We start from the raw sequence: 19,015 nt of genomic DNA on the forward strand, positions 1-19,015 counted from the left end.
TCAAAAAGGGCCTATTTAAACTTGTTTTATCTTGGTGATCATTCATTGTTAAGATATTGAGGATATACCAGTCTATGAGGAAAACACTCAATAGACAATGTGATTCTAACCATAAAGAAATGTCTGACAACATAAGCAATTGAATATTATTGCAGAGTATTTTTAGATCTCCTAAATGTTGGCGTCCTTACCACCCTCCGGTAATCTAGATCAGTGGTACCAGTACAGAACTAACTTCACATGAATTATGTTATTTAGTCATCCCCTACATTACTAAAGACAGAATGCTTGGCACAGTTTAGAAGAATTATAACTATAGAAAACAAAATTGTAATAGTTATTTTGCAGGCATGGTGGCCAAGTGGTAAGGCGTCGGTCTCGTAAACCGAAGATCATGGGTTCAATCCCCATCCGTGCCTTTCAAGAATGGCCTATTTAAACTTGGTCCATCTTGGTTATCATTCATTGTAAGATATACCATTCTATGAGAAAAACACTTGACAATAACCATCATATCATAAAGAAAATGTGTGACAGGTTAACATAAGCAATTGAATATGATTAGAGTATTTCTAGGTCTCCTAAATGTTGGGGTCCTTGCCTCCCTCAGGTAATTTAAATCAGTGGCTCCAGTACAGAACTAACTTCACATGAATTAGGTTATTTAGTCATCCCCTACATTACTAAAGACAGAATGCTTGGCAAAGTTCAGAAGAATTATAACTATAGAAAACAAAATTGTAATAGTTATTTTGCAGGCATGGTGGCCAAGTGGTAAGGCGTCAGTCTCGTAAACCGAAGATCATGGGTTCAATCCCTCTCTGTGCCTTTCAAAAAGGGCCTATTTAAACTTGTTTTATCTTGGTGATCATTCATTGTTAAAGGGGAACTATCTTATAAATGGCCTTTTTGATTGTTTAGCATTGTTTCCTAGCTATGTGGACTTATATTAATATGATCTATGTCTCTAATTCTCATATTGGCGCATTCTTCCAATTCTCCTCTCACAATATTCACCCTCACTGAACTGAGTCATCTGAAAATGTGATGATTTGTGATGTCAGAGAGACACCGCTGCATGTTGAGACTCACACACTCCACACAGTTCCCATTGTGGTTGGAGCCCAGCCTGCTGCCCAGGCTCAAAACGGCTTAAGATCTTGAGGTAGAAAAATGCTGTTTTTGAGGACTTGATACAAAAAAAAAAAAAAAAAAAAAAAAAAACAGAGGTGTTCCATAGACTCACATGAATTGTGTAAAAGTGCCCAAATAGTGAAAGAAATTGTAAAATAGTTCCCATTCATGTCAGCCTAAACAATTGTGCAAGACATCAGCCATAGGTACTGTAGCCTGTATCTAATTTTTAAAAAGCAGCCATTAGATGTATTTCTTAGCATCAAATAACATGTTTTTGTTTTGCGTCACACAAAGGTGCCTCTCATCTCATTGTACAATATATCAACAAAATCATGAGAAAATAATAATTAATAAGATAATTATGTTGTGATATAATAGCCAAATTAAACATTATGAACAGAATATTCAATCTATAAACCATGGAGGGGAAAACATAAGAAATACATGAACATAAAAAGGTACTTTTATTGTTGAATTACACAATGCATAATTATGAACATAAAATACCGGTATATACAACTGGGTTTCCATCAGAGTAACAGGTTTTCAAATGCAAACAGACACTAAAATCTGCCAGAAATCAGACTTCCTCGTGTATTGGCACTCTTAGTGGACACCTTCATACAGTACATATATCCGTTTTGAAAACGGTTCGTATACAATCCACATACTTGCAGTATTTTACTCAGGATGTACATAGCACTCCCAATATAATTTATTCTGAAAACATCCGTGTTTCATACAGATTTTCTAAGCATCATCTGTGAGGGGGAGGAGAAACTGTCCGGTCATTGTTGTAACATCGTGTGGCATCGTCTGACTTCCCCAAATTCATCAATCAAATTACCGCTATGACTTATTGACACAAGCCTTTAAACGGTTTGTTATCAAAAACATTTAATAAGTGTTAAAAGGCTATGCCCTGGGCCCAGGAGTTCAAAACATTGAATCCCTATTGATTGATTGAAAAAAGTTATTAACAGATTGCAGAATGGGTACAGTACAGTACAGTACAACTCAATACACACAATTGTTAAAGGGGATGCAGACCAGAGAAAGACTTTCGTCTTGTTTACATCAGGGTCCCCCATTTTCAATTCATAATGAGTTGAAATGAATGAATACAAATCTGATCCAATCAGATAGGGATTACAGGTTTTTAACTCCCGGGCCCTGACGATGGTCTTCTGGCCGAAAGCCTGGTTCTTAATTCATTAAAAAGAAACTTGCATGGATCTAAGTGCGCAGAACCAAGTGTTAAAAGGCCAACATGCTCATGGTGTAAACAGGAATCATATTTTATTAACACATCATTTCAGAGGGCGGTGGAGGTTGTAATATAGATGTAGATCTATGCTTTTGCCAGAAAACACGCCATTAACTACAATACAAAAACAATATTGGCCATACAGTGATTCAATGTTTAAGTAAGTAAAAAGTAAAATAATGCATTATGTTTTTATATAAAAAAAGAAAAACATATTCAACATCTACATAATTGTTTGTTTTGAGGAGTAAAACATCTTAGAAAGTGGGACGTCCCACACACACACACACACTGTAAGGCAACAACACAAGTCAAATGCAAACGCCTCAGTCGTCACAATAGCCTGTGTGGTCTGGACACGAGAGCGGATGTATATACAGGCACATCTCAATCAATTTGAATATTGAGGAAATATATTGGTTGCCTCCTGCATGCCACGCCGCACTGATTGATTCATGCAAAAGGAGCCCCAACCAAGCATATACTTTTCAGAAGGCCGACATTTCTGTAATATATATATATTCTATATTGTACTGGTCTTATGTAATGTTCTAATTTTCTCAGATACTGAATTTTGGGTTTTCATTAGCTGTAAGCCATAATCATCAAAAATGAAAGAAATAAAGGCTTGAAATATTTCACTCTGTGTGTAATGAATCTATATAATGTTCACTTTTTGAATTGAATTACTGAAATAAATCAACTTTTCCTCGATATTCTAATTGATTGAGATGCACCTGTACATACCGGTATAGATCACGGTTTCCCCATTAGAATCCTCTCGCATGGTGCAAGTAATGCTGGTACAGGTGTGAGACGGTAGGGCTTGTGGTGCCACACACGACACACTGCAAGCCCTCGGAAGGCTCTTCACAATCCTTTAACTTCACACCGCCACCGGTAACCCGCTTTTCCGGACTTTTCAACGTCTCGGCCTGCGCACCCAACGCGTTCGTTTCGTCACGGCCGGGGGTGGATTCTCCCTCCGGGCGCCACGGCGTGCCGCCGGGCCGCTCCTCCGCGGTTTTCCGCGACTCGAGACACCGATTCTGGGCTAAGGGAACCGCAGGCGGCGGCAGTGAGGGAACAGAAACCTCCGGCGAGGCGTCCACTTGGAGGGGAAGGTAGTAGCCGGCGTGGCGAGTTTCAGGGGGGAGGTCCGTTGGACCAGTGTTCGCTTGAGCGGTGACCACATTCCCGATAGAGTGTGCGGTATGAGCGTCTAGGGATACGTGGTAATCGGAGGCCTTGCTTGCGTCTTGCGACGAGGAATGGCAAAGTTGGTGACTGAAGAGCAAATCCAGGGTCTTAAAGCTGGCGTTGCACTCGTCACACTGATAAGGGAGTGACACTTTATTCGGCCTCCCCTGAATCCAGCGATACTCCGGGTGCTCCGTCATGTGTCTCTTGTAGGGCCCGACGAAGCGGAAGCCCTGGCCGCACTGGGGACACGTGAAGCGCCCCCGCCGCTGCCGGTGGATCCTCTGGTGGTGCCACAGTTTCTGCCAGCTCGCCAGGGTTTTGCCGCAGGAGCCGCACGTGTAACTCTGGCCGCGGGCGTGAGTGAGCATGTGGGCCCGGAGCCTCCCCATGTGCCGGAAGAGTCGGCCGCAGCTCGGGCACGAGTATCTCCTGGGGTCCGACCCGTTGTCCAGCTTGTTTAAGGTCGATGCGAGGTGCGTGAGACGCTCGGGAGGCACGCCGGCAGCCTGGAACGGCTTCGTCGAGGGTCTCTCGTGGCGGAGGTGCAAAGTCTCGTGACTCGTCAGCCTCCGTCTTCCGCCGCTCACGGACGGGACGACGGGAGCCGTGATCTGTCCCGAGGAGTTCCTCCTGTTTCTGGGCAGCGACAGCTCGAACGTTCCCCGCCTCGCCTCGTTACCACCGCGGTCCCCTCTGGCTCTGACGCACTGCTGGCGATGTATGTTGAACTCTGACAACACGCCAAAGAGCTTGTCGCAGAATAAACAGCGGTAGAGCTTTGCGCCGGTGTGGTCTTTCATGTGACTGTTGAAGTCTTGTAGTTGGTAGTAAGTGTTCTTGCAGATGTGGCAAGTGTAGGACAGCGACGGCTTGAAACGCTTCTTAGGCTCCCGGTTGTCCTTTACAAATCTGCAGGGATGGTTTTTCGCATTACTATAATGAGTGAATGACTTGCCGCAGAGTGTGCAATTGTAGCGTTTGACGGACCAGTGTGTCAACTCATGAACACGGAGAAAATATGCCTGACCAAAGCCCCTCCCACATATATCACATGTGTACGGTTTCTCCCCAGTGTGTACGCGCACATGTCTTACTAGCGCAGACTGAAACGGGAATTGTTTCCCACAATATTGGCACGTTGGTTTACTGTTTTTACGCACCAAAACCGGCATATGAGAGTTTTGTTTGCCGTAATCGTCGTTACGTCGTCTCCTGAGTCTCTCGGGCTTCTCCTCCTTGGGGTCCTGCTTGGGCACGTGCGAATGCATCTTCATGTGGGAAGGATACTCGTGGCTCGCACGGTGGTAGGTTTTATGCGTCTTCAGGTGAAGATTTAAGTTAGAGTTCTTGCTGAAGGATTTACCGCATTCGTTGCACTCGTAGGGTCTCTCTCCTGTGTGAATGCGGCGGTGGATGACGTACTGAGACAGAAATTTAAACGAACGCCCACAGTCCTTACATTTCAACAGGACCTTTTCCTTTCCTCTAGTGGAGCCACTCTCCGTTATCTGGCCGTCATCCTCCTGATTATCTGAGTCGCCGGAGTCGTCTCTCGCTGGAGATGTATTTTTACTTCTACGGTTCCGCTTTATCGGCACCGGAACCGGTTCTCCCGGTAACAAAGGTCTCTTTCTCTTCTCTTGCTTGCTTCTCCTGTATCCAAAAAGGCTTCGTCGTTTTCTGGGGACTTTGGGCACGCCTTGTTCATTAAATGTAACCTTTCTCCGCCGCTTTGTCTGGCCTTCGTCGCGTTCGTAATTCCAACTGGGACTCTCGGACTTCACCGCAGCGTTGGCATGATATTGCGAACGCGCGAGACTGTTTGATTGCGACATGGAATCGAAATTATCCAGCTCCATCTCAACATCCTCATCCTTGACATTGGACAGGATGTCAACTGTCCTCGATGGGTTTCCGTCTCCCTCCGAGCCTCTCGCACTCGAGCCGGAAGGATCCAGAGTCTGCGGAGCCGCGGCGCCAATCAGCGACTGTGGTTCGCGGCTCGCGTTCGGCAACTGGTCGGCTCCGGGCTCGCCGCTCGCTCTGCGGCTCGGACTAAGCTGTGCGGGGATCACCGGGGGCCTGGGAAGTAACTTCCTGTGTTCGGGCTCGCCGCTCGGACTAGGCTGTGCGGGGATCACCGGGGGCCTGGGAAGTAACTTCCTGTGTCCCAACGCTACCTGTCTCACTGTGGTCCTCGGCCCTTCTCCGGGCCGGGAGGTCGACTGTCCTTCCCTGTTTCCATCCGCCTCCCGTTTGATAGTGTTCAGTTTCCCTACATCGCCCTCTACTCCGCTGCCCGCCGCTGGCGAAACATCCCCACCGACTTTGGACAATTTAGCTAGATTGTGCTGATCGGGTATCCTGCGCCTCCTTTTGAACCCTCGCTGCTTCGCTTCGTTTGTATTCCTTGCAGGCGACACAGAGGGAGGAGTGGCTGCGTTTCCATCCAACGCCGCCGTAGGGGGTTGCTCCCTCCGGCTCCTCAGTCTCCTCGCAGGGCCGCTGTCCTTATCAGCATCAGAGACGTCCATTTCACAAGAGATCACAGAGTTCACCAAGTTCACAGAGTTCACAGGGCTCACAGAGTTCACCAAGTTCACAGAGTTCACAGGGCTCACAGAGTTCACAGAGTTGTCGGTAAGAGGTCTGATTTTCCTCGGCCTTCCTCTTTTCTTTTTGACTGGGGTACCATCTGCCGGTTCGCCGTTAGCGACGGCGCAAGGACCAGATATGTTATTTTGGGGCAGACAGTGGATTACAGGTCCTTTTGCGCTATCGGTTTCAAAAATCCCAACGTTGTTGTTGTGGTTTATGTCCGCTTGCAAAGGAATCGCACTATCCGTGCAAGGTTTTACATCGCTTGGCTCGTTTTCCCCGGCTGCCTCGGGACCAGAAGGAGACTCGTATTTCTCAGCCCCTGTGGGTTTCGTCTTGAAGGGGTGTCCGTGTTTTCTATGGACTTCCACAGAATCCATCTTAACGTCTGCCGGAGAGGTCAAGATATTCTCAGGCATATCTCCGGACATCTTCTCCATTCTCGCGTTGTGATGCCGCGTTTCCGCTCCACTTTACCAGAGTCTATTGTGTTCCACTCCACTTTACCAGAGTCTATGGTTTCCGTTCCACTTTACCAGAGTCTATGGTTTCCGCTCCACTTTACAAGAGTCTATGGTTTTAGGATTAACAAGGTTGTCAGTCTTCTGACAGCCCGATGACGAAGGCCAGTTAGAGGAGGGTGGGGTCGCTTCCTTCACGTCCGGCTCATACTCCCGTCTAGACGTCAGGTTGTGGCTGCAGTCTTCCTCTTCGCACATCTTTTCTTCAGGTGTCTGAGGGAAACAAATTTTTACAGTCACTGATTCATATAATGCAAGACTTCCCTGAAATCATAGGGCTAAACAAAACCAACCAAGCAAAACAAACAAGAATCAACTAATACAAAGAAAGCCAAACTCGTCAGCATAAAGGAATATATGTTAAAGCAGTTTCTCGATTTGTTTTATACCACTATTCACAGAGCTTCACCTGTAAGCTCTGCGTCTATAGCCTGGACGCAGCGTCCAAATGTCACAACAAATAAATATATATATAGTGTTGCTCGAAAGTATGTAGTGAGTTTTTCAAATATTTCACACATTAATCTTTATTATATCTTCATCTAAGCTACATTTTCTGATAAAGCATGTCATGCTTGAAGAAAAACAAATAGTTTGAATATATTTAGATGATTTACTAAATACAATGATGACAATCATGAAACATGAAATATCCTTGTGTGCATAAGTATGTGAACCCTTGGGATCCAGTTCTGCTGGCACCTATGGCTTCAACTAAACCTTTCCCAGACCTTTCCTAGAGTTGAATACTAGTTTCTTGCACATGCTCTGATGGATTTTGGTTAGTTTCCATCATTGAACTCCCGATGTAACTGAGGGGTACAATTCCCTGACTGTATTGTTAGATATGATACTTACTACCACTACCTCTTGTACTTTAGACTCTGGCCACCCAGTACTAGGTATGAATATGTTGAACACTCCCACCTGATAAACGGATCCAACACAAATGTACCAAATCGAAAGTTTGAGTTTTAATACATAGCAAAAGGTATGTACAACGATCACTTAATTACATTTATGATTTGAAATAGTATGCACTTTTATGGCAAATGAGTATTCGTAGGTAGATCAATATCGAATGTCCAATCTCTGATTGCGCAGGAAGCAAATATACAACCTGGAATATTTAGGGAACAATAGCAATGATACTTGAATGATTATATAGCTGGATACACTAGGGGAAGGTTCCGACTGCTTGTAGGACAGCTGGAGGGGGGGGGGGGGGGGTAGAGTCTGGCTGTATCCCGTCTGGCCGAGGGTATCCTGGGAGAGCCCACAGTCGTGCGACCCGGTGCCCAGCGATCCTCGATCCACAGATGAAAGCAGTTGGACTCTCTGTGGCCGGCGTCCTCCGGTCCACGATGGAGAGACGTGAGGCGACCTCGTCGTGTAGAGCGTCTTCTCACCTGTCGTCCTCTCCGTGGGGGGTATTTCCAACACACCGCAGTGTTGGCCTTTATCCATAGAATAATCAAAGTACTCAAAGCATAATCCAAGCCGTGGAAGGCTAGCCGTCGTCGGTAGAATAATCCAATATACAGGTCCACTCGCTCTTTGGCCTGGAGCTCCTCGGGTGCAGCTTCACGTGGGGTCAACCACCCTGGATAAGCGTCCAGCTGATGCCCGAAACGATGGGGGTGCTGATTACTATAGAACTCTTACCGCACGAGGCACTATATATGAATAGACTATTATTAGCTTAATAGAATACGTCCAACTCGACGATATAGTGCCAAATATGACTATTCAAATATTAATATACACGATGTCTCAATGCCGATACTGGGCCGAATTGGCCTTACTGCCCCCACGTGGTTCGTGGGGAGGCTTTTGCGTCTGTCACTCTGTTGGAGGGTAAGGAACTGGACTAAAAGAAAGCTCTACTTTAATAGCGCAGTATATATACGCACTATGAACAAATAGTACCATTAGTGGTGCGGTAGACATATTCCTACGCGGAACTAGGACTTGTCCATACATGTTGAGCGGTACGATTGAACCTGGTCTGAGGGGTATAGCGACCAAGCACCAAGGTCTCGTCCAATGGTAGAATGGAGACTATTATGGGATGTTCAGTAGACTAGAAGGGATATTCAATGCATATTGTACAAGGAATATACAAGGGATATCAGGGGATATACAAATACAATTAAATATATATATATAAATAAATATATATATTCGGTTTAATCTGATCCTTCAGAACACCCGATGTCAGCAGTATGTGGATTAAACAGAGTGACAAAGGTGGTTGCAGCTCGTGAAGAGCTGAGACCTTCTGTTCTTAAAATACAAAACACTCTAGTGGTCACATTGAATTAAATCACATTCAAAATGTATTTTAGAAACAAAATCCACCCTGCGAGTGTTCCTCGAGGATGGAGTTGAGAAAAACTGTCAAAGCCCTGGGTATGTAGTAGTATCTTCTGCATTGGCTGGAAAATAACATTTTGATTTAATTGAGCTTAGTTTTACGTCACTGTGTGAGTCGCCCCCATTTTGAGTGTTTTGTGCCGCTGTTTCAAGTTCAAGTTGTTTTATTTATCACATATAAGGTACATGTACATTATAGTGAAATGCTTGGTTCTGTATGACCCACCCGAGATTGTGCTTCATACAGTAAAAGAAGAAAATATACAATATATATACAAAACTGGCGGCTAAGTGGCGCAGTGGGCAAGGCGCTCGCCACTAATGCAGGAGATGCTGGGTTCGAGCCCAGCTCTCGGCATTGCTACCAGCTTGGCTGGTCGTTCATACTAACACAATTGGCAGTGTTAGGGGTGGGAAGCTGGTGGGTGGGGATCGGACGTTGTGGACAGCGACTCCTACAGGTCGGTTGGTGCGCCTGCGCAGCAGAATCAGGAAGCAACGGGGGCGGCGTGTCCCTCCCACGCAGACCCTCGCCACTGAGATATCGCGCTGTGCAGGTGAAAAGATGCGACGGCTGCCTCCTCGTGTACCGGAGGGGACACGTGATGCAAGGCTTCATCCACATTGCAGCCGGCCAGTGGGAGGCATGGCCTAACAGCGTTCAAGACAGGGGAGGATAGAATTGGACAATATGAAATTGGGATGGGAGAAAAATAGAAAATGGGAGAAAAAGTAGATAAAAAAAATATATATATATACAAAACTAAAATGTACAAAATGCCAGAACAAAATGCAAAAATGAGGTAGTGCAAATATTTTTTTAAATAAATAGATCAAATATGGTGTAGTGTTTAAAATAAAGGGGTTTATTAAAAAAAAAATAAAAAAATGCAGTGACCTTGTACTTGTGTTTTTTCTTGACTGTGGGGACTTATTCAACAATGCCCGACTTTGAGGCTAAACCCCAAATGAGCATGTCATCTTGAGGCCCATTGGTAATATAGCCCATCAGATCTGCACAATCTCATGGTTTGATTAACTACAAAATTGAGGAGCAAAAGGAATGACTAATTAGTCTGCAGCTATTCTAACCAATTTCTGGGATTCACACATTGATGTTTAATCTGCCCCATCAACCCTATTTCAGTGAGTCAGTGAGTCATGTTGCATTTTAGGGGACAACTGAACAATCATTAAAATGTTTGTTATGCCATAACAGTAAACAGCTGTCATGGCATGTTTGTCTTCATACATAACTTGAACAAAACAATGGCAATGGGTAAATAAATTGGTACAGCTATATTCATTGGTGATTCATTCATTGATTGATTGAAACAGATTGCAGAATGGGTACAATACAGTATGGCTCAATTAATACAGACAACTGCTAAGAGGATGCAGACCAGAAAAAGACTTTCGTCTTGTTTACATCAGGGTCCTCCATTTTCAATTCATAGAGAATTGAAACACACATTCAAACACTGAATATAGTGAGTACAGTGGAAAGCTTTCAAGATAGCCAAAGATTTGGGTTGCAGTCTACTATAGAACAAAACCAAGCATTTCACTGTAATGTACACTTTATACATCACAAATAATACAAACCTTGAACTATGCCTTTACGTCTACCGTGTTCTGTGGTAGCCAAATCAAGCTCCAGCATGGAAGAATATTTAGAAAAATTGTGGGTGCCCATTTTCAACTGATGCAACCATAAGCTAACATTAAACTGTAAAATGAACGCAACCCTTGTGTTTTTCCTGTCTGGCGTTGGGAGCGGGCGTTTGCCTGAATATCTGCATCGACACCCTGATCGTCTGATGTTAGCGTCAACTTGCATTCAGTTATATTATTTATGAATACCAAACATTTATAGGGGTTACCACAGGTCGCCCAATCTCAGCAACAAACATCAACCATAATGCGTCCGATATGAGCGGTGCATGCAGCTAATATATTCTAGCAGGTCAGAGAGGTGGTTGGTTTCTAGCTAACGTCAATATAGCCAACTTATTTGCAGGATACAGAACAGCGTTGTGGGAGTTATGAGGACGTGCGTGCGACATAAATCTTACTTATTTCAGATATTCCTCAACACCACTCACCTAACGAGATGCCAAGCGGCCGTCAGATTTAGCTTGACTGGGAAGATGGGTAACGTTAAGCATCGTACCCATCCACTGCCAGTGAACCTAACTCAGCTGAGTTAGCTAATTGATTGAAATTGATTGATTGAAAATTGTATTAACAGATTGCAGAATGGGTACAATACAGTACGGCTCAATACACACTTAATTGTTAAGGGGATGCAGACCAGAGAAAGACTTTCGTCTTGTTTACATCAGGGTCCCCCATTTTCAATACATCATAATATATATGACATACACGACATACAGATAGACTTGAATGTATAGAAATACAGCCGTTTGTCATATCATGCCTTAAATTGCCCCTTGCGGGGACTAATAAAGTTTTTTTTAATTGAATTGAAGCACACCACCATCTCAACAGGTTCATTATTGATGCAGGTGGGCTTGTGGGCTATGCTGTGGGTACAGTGTGATCAGACCAGAATACTACATTATTGTAGCGACCCTGGGATTTGGGTCGTTGGTCGGCCGGGCTGTCGCTCTGCGCTCTACCAACCTGGGGCTGGCAGGCGACGCTGTTGGTTGTGCGGGCCCGGGGTTGGTAGAGGGGAGGGGGCAGGGGCTGACCTGGGAAAGGTATAAGAGGGTGTGGCACCTAGGGTGCGCTCTCTTGATGCATGGGAAAGTTATAGCAATGAGTCTTCCGGTTACGTGCAGAGGTGCTGCATCCAGTCAATTGTACCGAAGCCATATCTGATGTTTGCAATAAAGACATAAAGTGAGAAATAACAACAGCCTTGAGAGTCATCAATAACGAACAACCCAAGTTTGTTACAGTATGATCAGACCAGAATACTGCAGTATGATCAGATCAGAATACTACAGTATAATCAGACCAGAATACTGGAAGTTCTAATGAACAGTTCTGTTGTCTTTGTGAGATTCAGCTTCTTCTTGCACCACTGTGTGAAGCTAGCTATACGGTGTTGATAGCCTAAAACCGAGTAAAGAATGCAAGTATGACAGCGGTCATCTGAGTATTTGAAGTACATGGTGATGGGTGTAGAGGAAGGGGCTCGGAGACAACGTTGTCCAGTGTTGGTGATTGAGGATGTTTCTGTGCCCATTTAATGTTAGCTGCTTTATTACATGGATAGCCCACGCTGTTGTTAAGCCTATCTGTCTTGTTTGTGTGTCCTTATTCAAATTATTTGCATATAATTAGGTTATGTGGTCATGTGTATATTGGTCCTCATTCCAAATGAATTGGAATTGAAAATCCTACATTGATTGATTGAAAACTTTATTAACAGATTGCAGAATGGGTACAGTACAGCTCAATACATACAATTGTTAAGGGGATGCAGACCAGAGAAAGACTTTCGTCTTGTTTACATCAGGGTCCCCCATTTTCAATTCATCATAACATATATGACATACATGACATACAGATAGACAGTACTGCTACATCTATACATTTATGACATACCAGATTTACAAATACAGTACTGTTTCTTTGTGATACAAAAAGAGTTCAAACGTACCGTTTATTTTATTTGCAAACGGGCACACATCCACAACTGTGTTCTAATAACCAAGAGCAGTGGTTAGTTAGTTAGCAACCGGCCTCGCGATAATATCCACACACACAAGGAAAGGCAGCCATTCTCATTTATCAGCCTACGTCATCATCAGTGGACAACTGGCGCTTTGTTTGCTTTGAGGAGCCTCCTCTGCTGGTGATTTGAGTTATATCCGAGTAATAGTTCATAAATGGGCTAACGTTGAGGTATACTAAGAACCTAGTTAAATAATGCCAAGAATCGACACTCCGTTACTTTTTATATTCATATATCACGTGTCGGCAACAAGAAACCGAAAACATTTTTTTTGGACGAGAGCAAAGTGCAGCCATATTATAGACCACCGCAACACTTCCGTTCCGGTATGTTGAGCTCGTGGTAGCCCCTTTCGTGACTGATGCACCGAGTGAACCCACAGTCACTTGCTCCTCAATAGAAAACCAACATATGTTGACCATGAGGGACTGGTTCTGGCCGAACCGTTCGTTATACAAATATCACAGAGACATTTCAAAGGTACTGCATCATGCACCCAACGCCGGAAATAATGCAGGGTTGAGCAGTTTATAAAAAATATTTAAAATGTTTATTAGCAACGCCGAGCTTTCAAACCATCCCGTATCTCTGTCCGAAACCCTCGTGCAACTGTGAGTACCTTTGACATGTCTGCGATTCTTGTATAACGAACGGTTCGGCCAGAACCAGTCCTTCATGGTCAACATTCGTTGGAGGAGCAAGTGACTGTGGATTCACTCGGTGCATCACAGTCACGAAAGGGACTAGGTTCGTGGGAGAGCGGGGGGGGGAGCGCGTGAGTTAACGTTGATTAGAGCCTTGTGACGTCACTGGTTGTGTAACTTGTAACTACGGCTAGTCGGCAAGGCTCTCTAATCAACATTCACTCACGCGCTCCCTTCACGAGCTCCACGGGACGCGGAAGTGCAGCAGCGACAACGTACATCGAAGCGCGCAGAGTTTATTTTTCGCCTGCTTTTTTTTTTTTTTTTTGTGAGCCACGTTTATTTTAATGAACCCCTAAAGCGAATCTCAGCCTATGTCTTTCTCGTGCTCACTCCTTGCAGCAGTCAGTGGCACTGACATTGACGTTGTATAATCACAGCCTTTAATTCTACATGCCAAACGTTTTTACATCTTTAGTACTTTACCCTGTTTTTCCGTGGTGTCCATTGTCAGATAACTGCTACTAGCATCTACGTCGACGTCATTCTCTTTCCTGTCCGTTCGCCTCTCTTCACAAATAAAAGTTCAGGGACGCCTCGTTATCTCGGGAAGCGGCGCACACGCACAGTCTATCATAATTCCGACAATTATATTACAGCTAATACGTTAATTAATATTCATATATTGACTACAGGTTCGAACAGATAATTACTTGTTATTCGTTAGTATGAAATTATACACATTATTCCGGTATTTCCGAAAACTGTGCGCTACCCAGAACTTTTATTGTGAAGAGGCAGGAAGGAGAATGACGTTGCTGCAGATGCAGACGGTTTCTGTCTCCATGTGTTTATTATAGGCTACTGCTGCATAACATCTGATCTATATCGACCAATAAAATACTAAATATTTTAAATAATGTGGAACTATATGAATGTATGCAAAGTGTTCCCAGTTTGTACGATTTTCAATTCTGTTAATAAAACTATCAATCAATCTGCACGGTGATTGATTGAATGGAAATTTTATTAACAGATTACAGAATGGGTACAATACAGTACGGCTCAATACACACAATTGTTAAGGGGATGCAGACCAGGGAAAGACTTTCGTCTTGTTTACATCAGGGTCCCCCATTTTCAATTCGAAATGAATTGTAAGTAAGGGTGCAACTTGCTCCGTGCAATCCATTCTTTGTGGATCTAGCCCTTAGTTATACTTCAGAACATGCTTCAGAACATCCCACTCCACTGTCACATGCCTTCTCTATTTGAACGACAACATCAAACAAGAGGTGGACGCGGGCAAATACTGCAGCATGGTCATGCTGGACCTCCATAAGGCTTTCGACACTGTCAATCACTCCATTCTGATTGACAAGCTAAAAGCAATTGGTTTTGATAGTTCATCAGTGAGCTGGATGCAATCCTACCTGGAGGGGAGAGAACAGAAGGTGGAGGTAAACGGTACTCTATCCCCCCCCCTCCCAGTGAGCTGTTCCTAATTTATGCAAATGACATGTCATTAGCTTGTGATGACTGCAACTTGTTCCTGTTCGCGGACGACTCAGCCCTGCTGGTCTCTGACAGGGAGAAGTTGCAGGTTGAAAAAGCCCTCAGCTCTGAACTCGGCAGAATCTGCACCTGGCTCGCTGATAACAAACTATCATTACACCTGGGTAAAACAGAGTCCATCTCTTTGGATCAAATAACAAACTCTGCAAGGCCAACGGCTTCTCAGTTACAGTGGGTGACAATATTGTCACAAGGAAAGATGAAATTACCTACCTGGGTTCCATCCCACGTGAACATTGGAAATTACTCAATAACCAACTAGGCTGCAGTAAAAAACTTAAAACCAGATTCTCAAACATAAAGACGGACAACACGCTCATCACAGAAAAGCTGGAGGTAGCCAATTACTTAAATAGTTTCTTCACAAACATAGCAACAACACTGGTAAACAAACTACCCTCCCACTCAGGGCATTATGGGGTAGAACACATAGTAGCATACTACAAGAACCTAGGGGTCCACAAAGACGACTTCAAACTGGAAATGGTAACAACAGATGAGGTACTCAAAAAACTGAGCGCCCTCCAACCCAACAAGGCCACTGGCCATGACAACATCCCCTCCAAATTCCTCAGAGACTCAGCAGCCGCCATCACCCCAGTCATCACACACATAATAAACCTCTCCATAAAACAGGGACACGTCCCCAAGGACTTCAAAATTGCGAGAGTGACCCCTCTGCACAAAAAAGGCAGTAAATTAGACCCAGGCAACTACCGCCCTGTTTCTATCCTTACCTCCATCTCGAAAGTCATGGAAAAAATTGTATACGAACAGGTCGAAAAATACCTTGCGGAAAAAAATCGAATCTACGAATTCCAATCTGGCTTCAGAACATCCCACTCCACTGACACATGCCTTCTCTATTTAAACGACCACATCAAACAAGAGGTGGACGCGGGCAAATACTGCGGCATGGTCATGCTGGACCTACAAAAGGCCTTCGACACTGTCAATCACACCATTCTGATTGACAAGCTAAAAGCAATTGGTTTTGATAGTCTATCAGTGAGCTGGATGCAATCCTACCTGGAGGGGAGAGAGCAGATGGTGGAGGTAAACGGTACCCTATCCCCCCCCCTCACAGTAAGCTGTGGTGTTCCACAAGGAAGCATACTAGGTCCGCTACTGTTCCTAATTTATGCAAATGACATGTCGTCAGCTTGTGACTGCAACTTGTTCCTGTTTGCGGACGACTCAGCCCTGCTGGTCTCTGACAAGAACAAGTTACAGGTTGAAAAAACCCTCAGCTCAGAACTAGGCAAAATCTGCATATGGCTCGCTGATAACAAACTATCATTACACATGGGCAAAACAGAGTCCATTCTCTTCGGTTCAAATAACAAACTCAGCAAGACCGACGGCTTCTCAGTTACAGTGGGTGACAATATTGTCACAAGGAAAGAAGATATTACCTACCTGGGTTCCATCCTAGAGGCAAATCTTTCCTGTGACAAAATGGCATCCAATGTAATAAAAAAAGTCAACCAACGAACTCGATTCTTGTACCGGATCTCCTTACTGGTAAACAAGAATACCCTGAAGACTCTAGCAGGAGCACTCATTCAAGGGTACTACGACTATGCTTGCACCTCATGGTACCAAAGCACCTCAAAGGCGCTAAAAACAAAATTACAAACATCTCAAAACAAACTGGTCAGACTACTGCTTGACCTTACTCCTAAAACCCACCTCACCCCTGCCCACTTTGACAACCTAGGATGGCTTAGAGTAGACGACAGAGTACAGCAACTTGCAATGGGCCTGGTCTACAAGATACACTACACGACCAAGGTACCCATGTACATGACAAAATACTTCCCAAAGGTCAGTGAATACCACGATCACAACACCAGAGGGAGCTCCACAAATCATGTTAAACCCAGATTCGGCTCAAACAAGGGACTAAACACGTTTCGCAATTATGCCACATCAATGTGGAACGCCCTACCCAAAGCTGTAAAGGAATGTGAATCACTACCCACTTTCAAAAACACTCTCAAAAAACACCTAAGGGAGACTGCAACTCGAAACTGGCCCCTGTAAATGTCCGAACACAACCCCCTCCAATGTACAGTAAATTACCAAGTATGGTCTTGTCAATAATCCAATGTACAGTTTTGTTTGTACAGTTGTACAGTGTCCCCCACCCACCCCTCCTACCCCCCCCCCCCACTCCTACCCAACCACCCACCCAACCACCTCCAATGTACAGTCCCCCCCCACCCCCACCTACCCAATCCAATGTACAGTTTCTACGTCTAATGTATATACTTTTTTTTTTTTTTTTCTGGACTCTTTTTGTATCACAAACAGTACTGTAATTGCAAATCTGGTATGTCATAAATGTATAGATGTAGCAGTACTGTCTATCTGTATGTCATGTATGTCATATATGTTACGATGAATTGAAAATGGGGGACCCTGATGTAAACAAGACGAAAGTCTTTCTCTGGTCTGCATCCCCTTAACAATTGTATGTATTGAGCTGTACTGTACTGTACCCATTCTGCAATCTGTTAATAACGTTTTCAATCAATCAATCAATCCTAGAGGCAAATCTTTCCTGTCACAAAATGGCAACCAATGTAATCAAAAAAGTCAACCAACGAACAAGATTCTTGTACCGGATCTCCTCTCTGGTAAACAAGAATACCCTGAAGACTCTTAACAGGAGCACTCATTCAAGGGTACTACGAATATGCTTGCACCTCATGGTAGCAAAGCACCTCAAAAGCCATAAAAACAAGACTACAAACATCACAAAACAAACTGGTCAGACTACTGCTTGACCTTACTCCTAAAACCCACCACACCCCTGCCCATTTTGACAACCTAGGATGGCTTAGAGTAGACAACAGAGTACAGCAACTTGCAATGGGCCTGGTCTACAAGATACACTACACCACTAAGATACCCATGTACATGTCGAAATACTTCCCAAAAGTCAGTGAATTCCACGACCACAACACCAGAGGGAGTTCCACAAATCATGTTCAACCCAGATTCGGCTCAAACAAGGGACTAAACACGTTTAGCAATTATGCCACAATAATGTGGAACGCTCTACCCACAGCCGTAAAATAATGTGAATCCCTACTCTCCTTCAAAACCGCTCTCAAAGAGCACCTATGGATGGCTGCAATTAGAAACTGGCCCCGGTAAATGTCCAAATTCCCCCACCCAACCCCCTCCAATGTACAGTTTCTTCCCCCTCAAATGTATATATGTATATATTTTCTTTTAGGATCTCTGTCTCTTAAACAGTACTGTATATTTGTATATCTTGTATGTCATAAATGTCTGGATGTAACAGTACTGTATATCTGTATGTCGTGTATGTCATAAATGTCATGATGAATTGAAAATGGGGGACCCTGATGTAAACAAGACAAAAGTATTTTTCTGGTCTGCATCCCCTTAACAATTGTGTGCATTGAGCCGTACTGTATTGTACCCATTCTGCAATCTGTTTATAAAGTTTTCAATCAATCAATCAATCAATCAATCAATCAATACTACAATACTGAACGACGTAGGTTGGGTCGGGAAATACCTGACCTGTCATCTATCTATCTGAAAGATATCTGTGGCTAAAACCCAGAGTGCGCTCAGAACTTGTAGGTGTGGAGGCACAGGAATAGATCTTGACATATCTAAATATGCGTTATATGCGTACGGCCTGGGCGGCCAGAGCATCTAACTGTTCTAACAGCAATATATAATCCATTTCAGAAGCAGAACGCACACAATAAGTTATAATGATAATAATAATTATTGCAAGTTCTGGCTTTTTTTAGGTCGTATTTGGGGCTATTTGGGGGCAATTGACCAATGGTTTGCTTTCAACCCATGAACTCCTTCCTCTCTCGGCTTTTTATATAATTTTAAAATTGTCTCTACTAGAACTGTATTGCATTGTTTGCAAAGTGTCTTTGAGCATTAGGAAAAGTGCTATATAAATCTGATGTATTATTATTATTAT

General features: G+C 43.9%; 1 protein-coding gene across 2 annotated transcripts; it reads right to left on the bottom strand.

The window, feature by feature from the left end:
* Positions 1-1,594: 1,594 nt before the first annotated feature.
* On the bottom strand, positions 1,595-14,015 carry LOC311224081 (uncharacterized protein). Of its 2 annotated transcripts, none has more exons than XM_084308897.1 (2): positions 13,942-14,015; positions 1,595-6,939 (listed from the first exon to the last, which is right to left on the bottom strand). In XM_084308897.1, the coding sequence occupies exon 2, from the start codon at positions 6,643-6,645 to the stop codon at positions 3,175-3,177; it is 3,471 nt and encodes a 1,156-aa protein (XP_084165023.1). In that variant the 5' UTR covers positions 6,646-6,939; positions 13,942-14,015; the 3' UTR covers positions 1,595-3,174. The 2 variants fall into 2 exon arrangements, with proteins under 2 accessions (XP_084165023.1, XP_084165024.1); XM_084308898.1 differs by lacking the exon at positions 13,942-14,015 and adding an exon at positions 12,737-12,846.
* Positions 14,016-19,015: the final 5,000 nt, after the last annotated feature.

Source organism: Notolepis coatsorum (genome assembly GCF_963971535.1).
Source record: "Notolepis coatsorum genome assembly, chromosome: 2".
Taxonomy (NCBI): domain Eukaryota; kingdom Metazoa; phylum Chordata; class Actinopteri; order Aulopiformes; family Paralepididae; genus Notolepis; species Notolepis coatsorum.

Bases quoted from the DNA above. Each gene is read 5' to 3' on its own strand.
- LOC311224081 (XM_084308897.1), bottom strand. From the start codon at position 6,645: ATGGAGAAGATGTCCGGAGATATGCCTGAGAATATCTTGACCTCTCCG.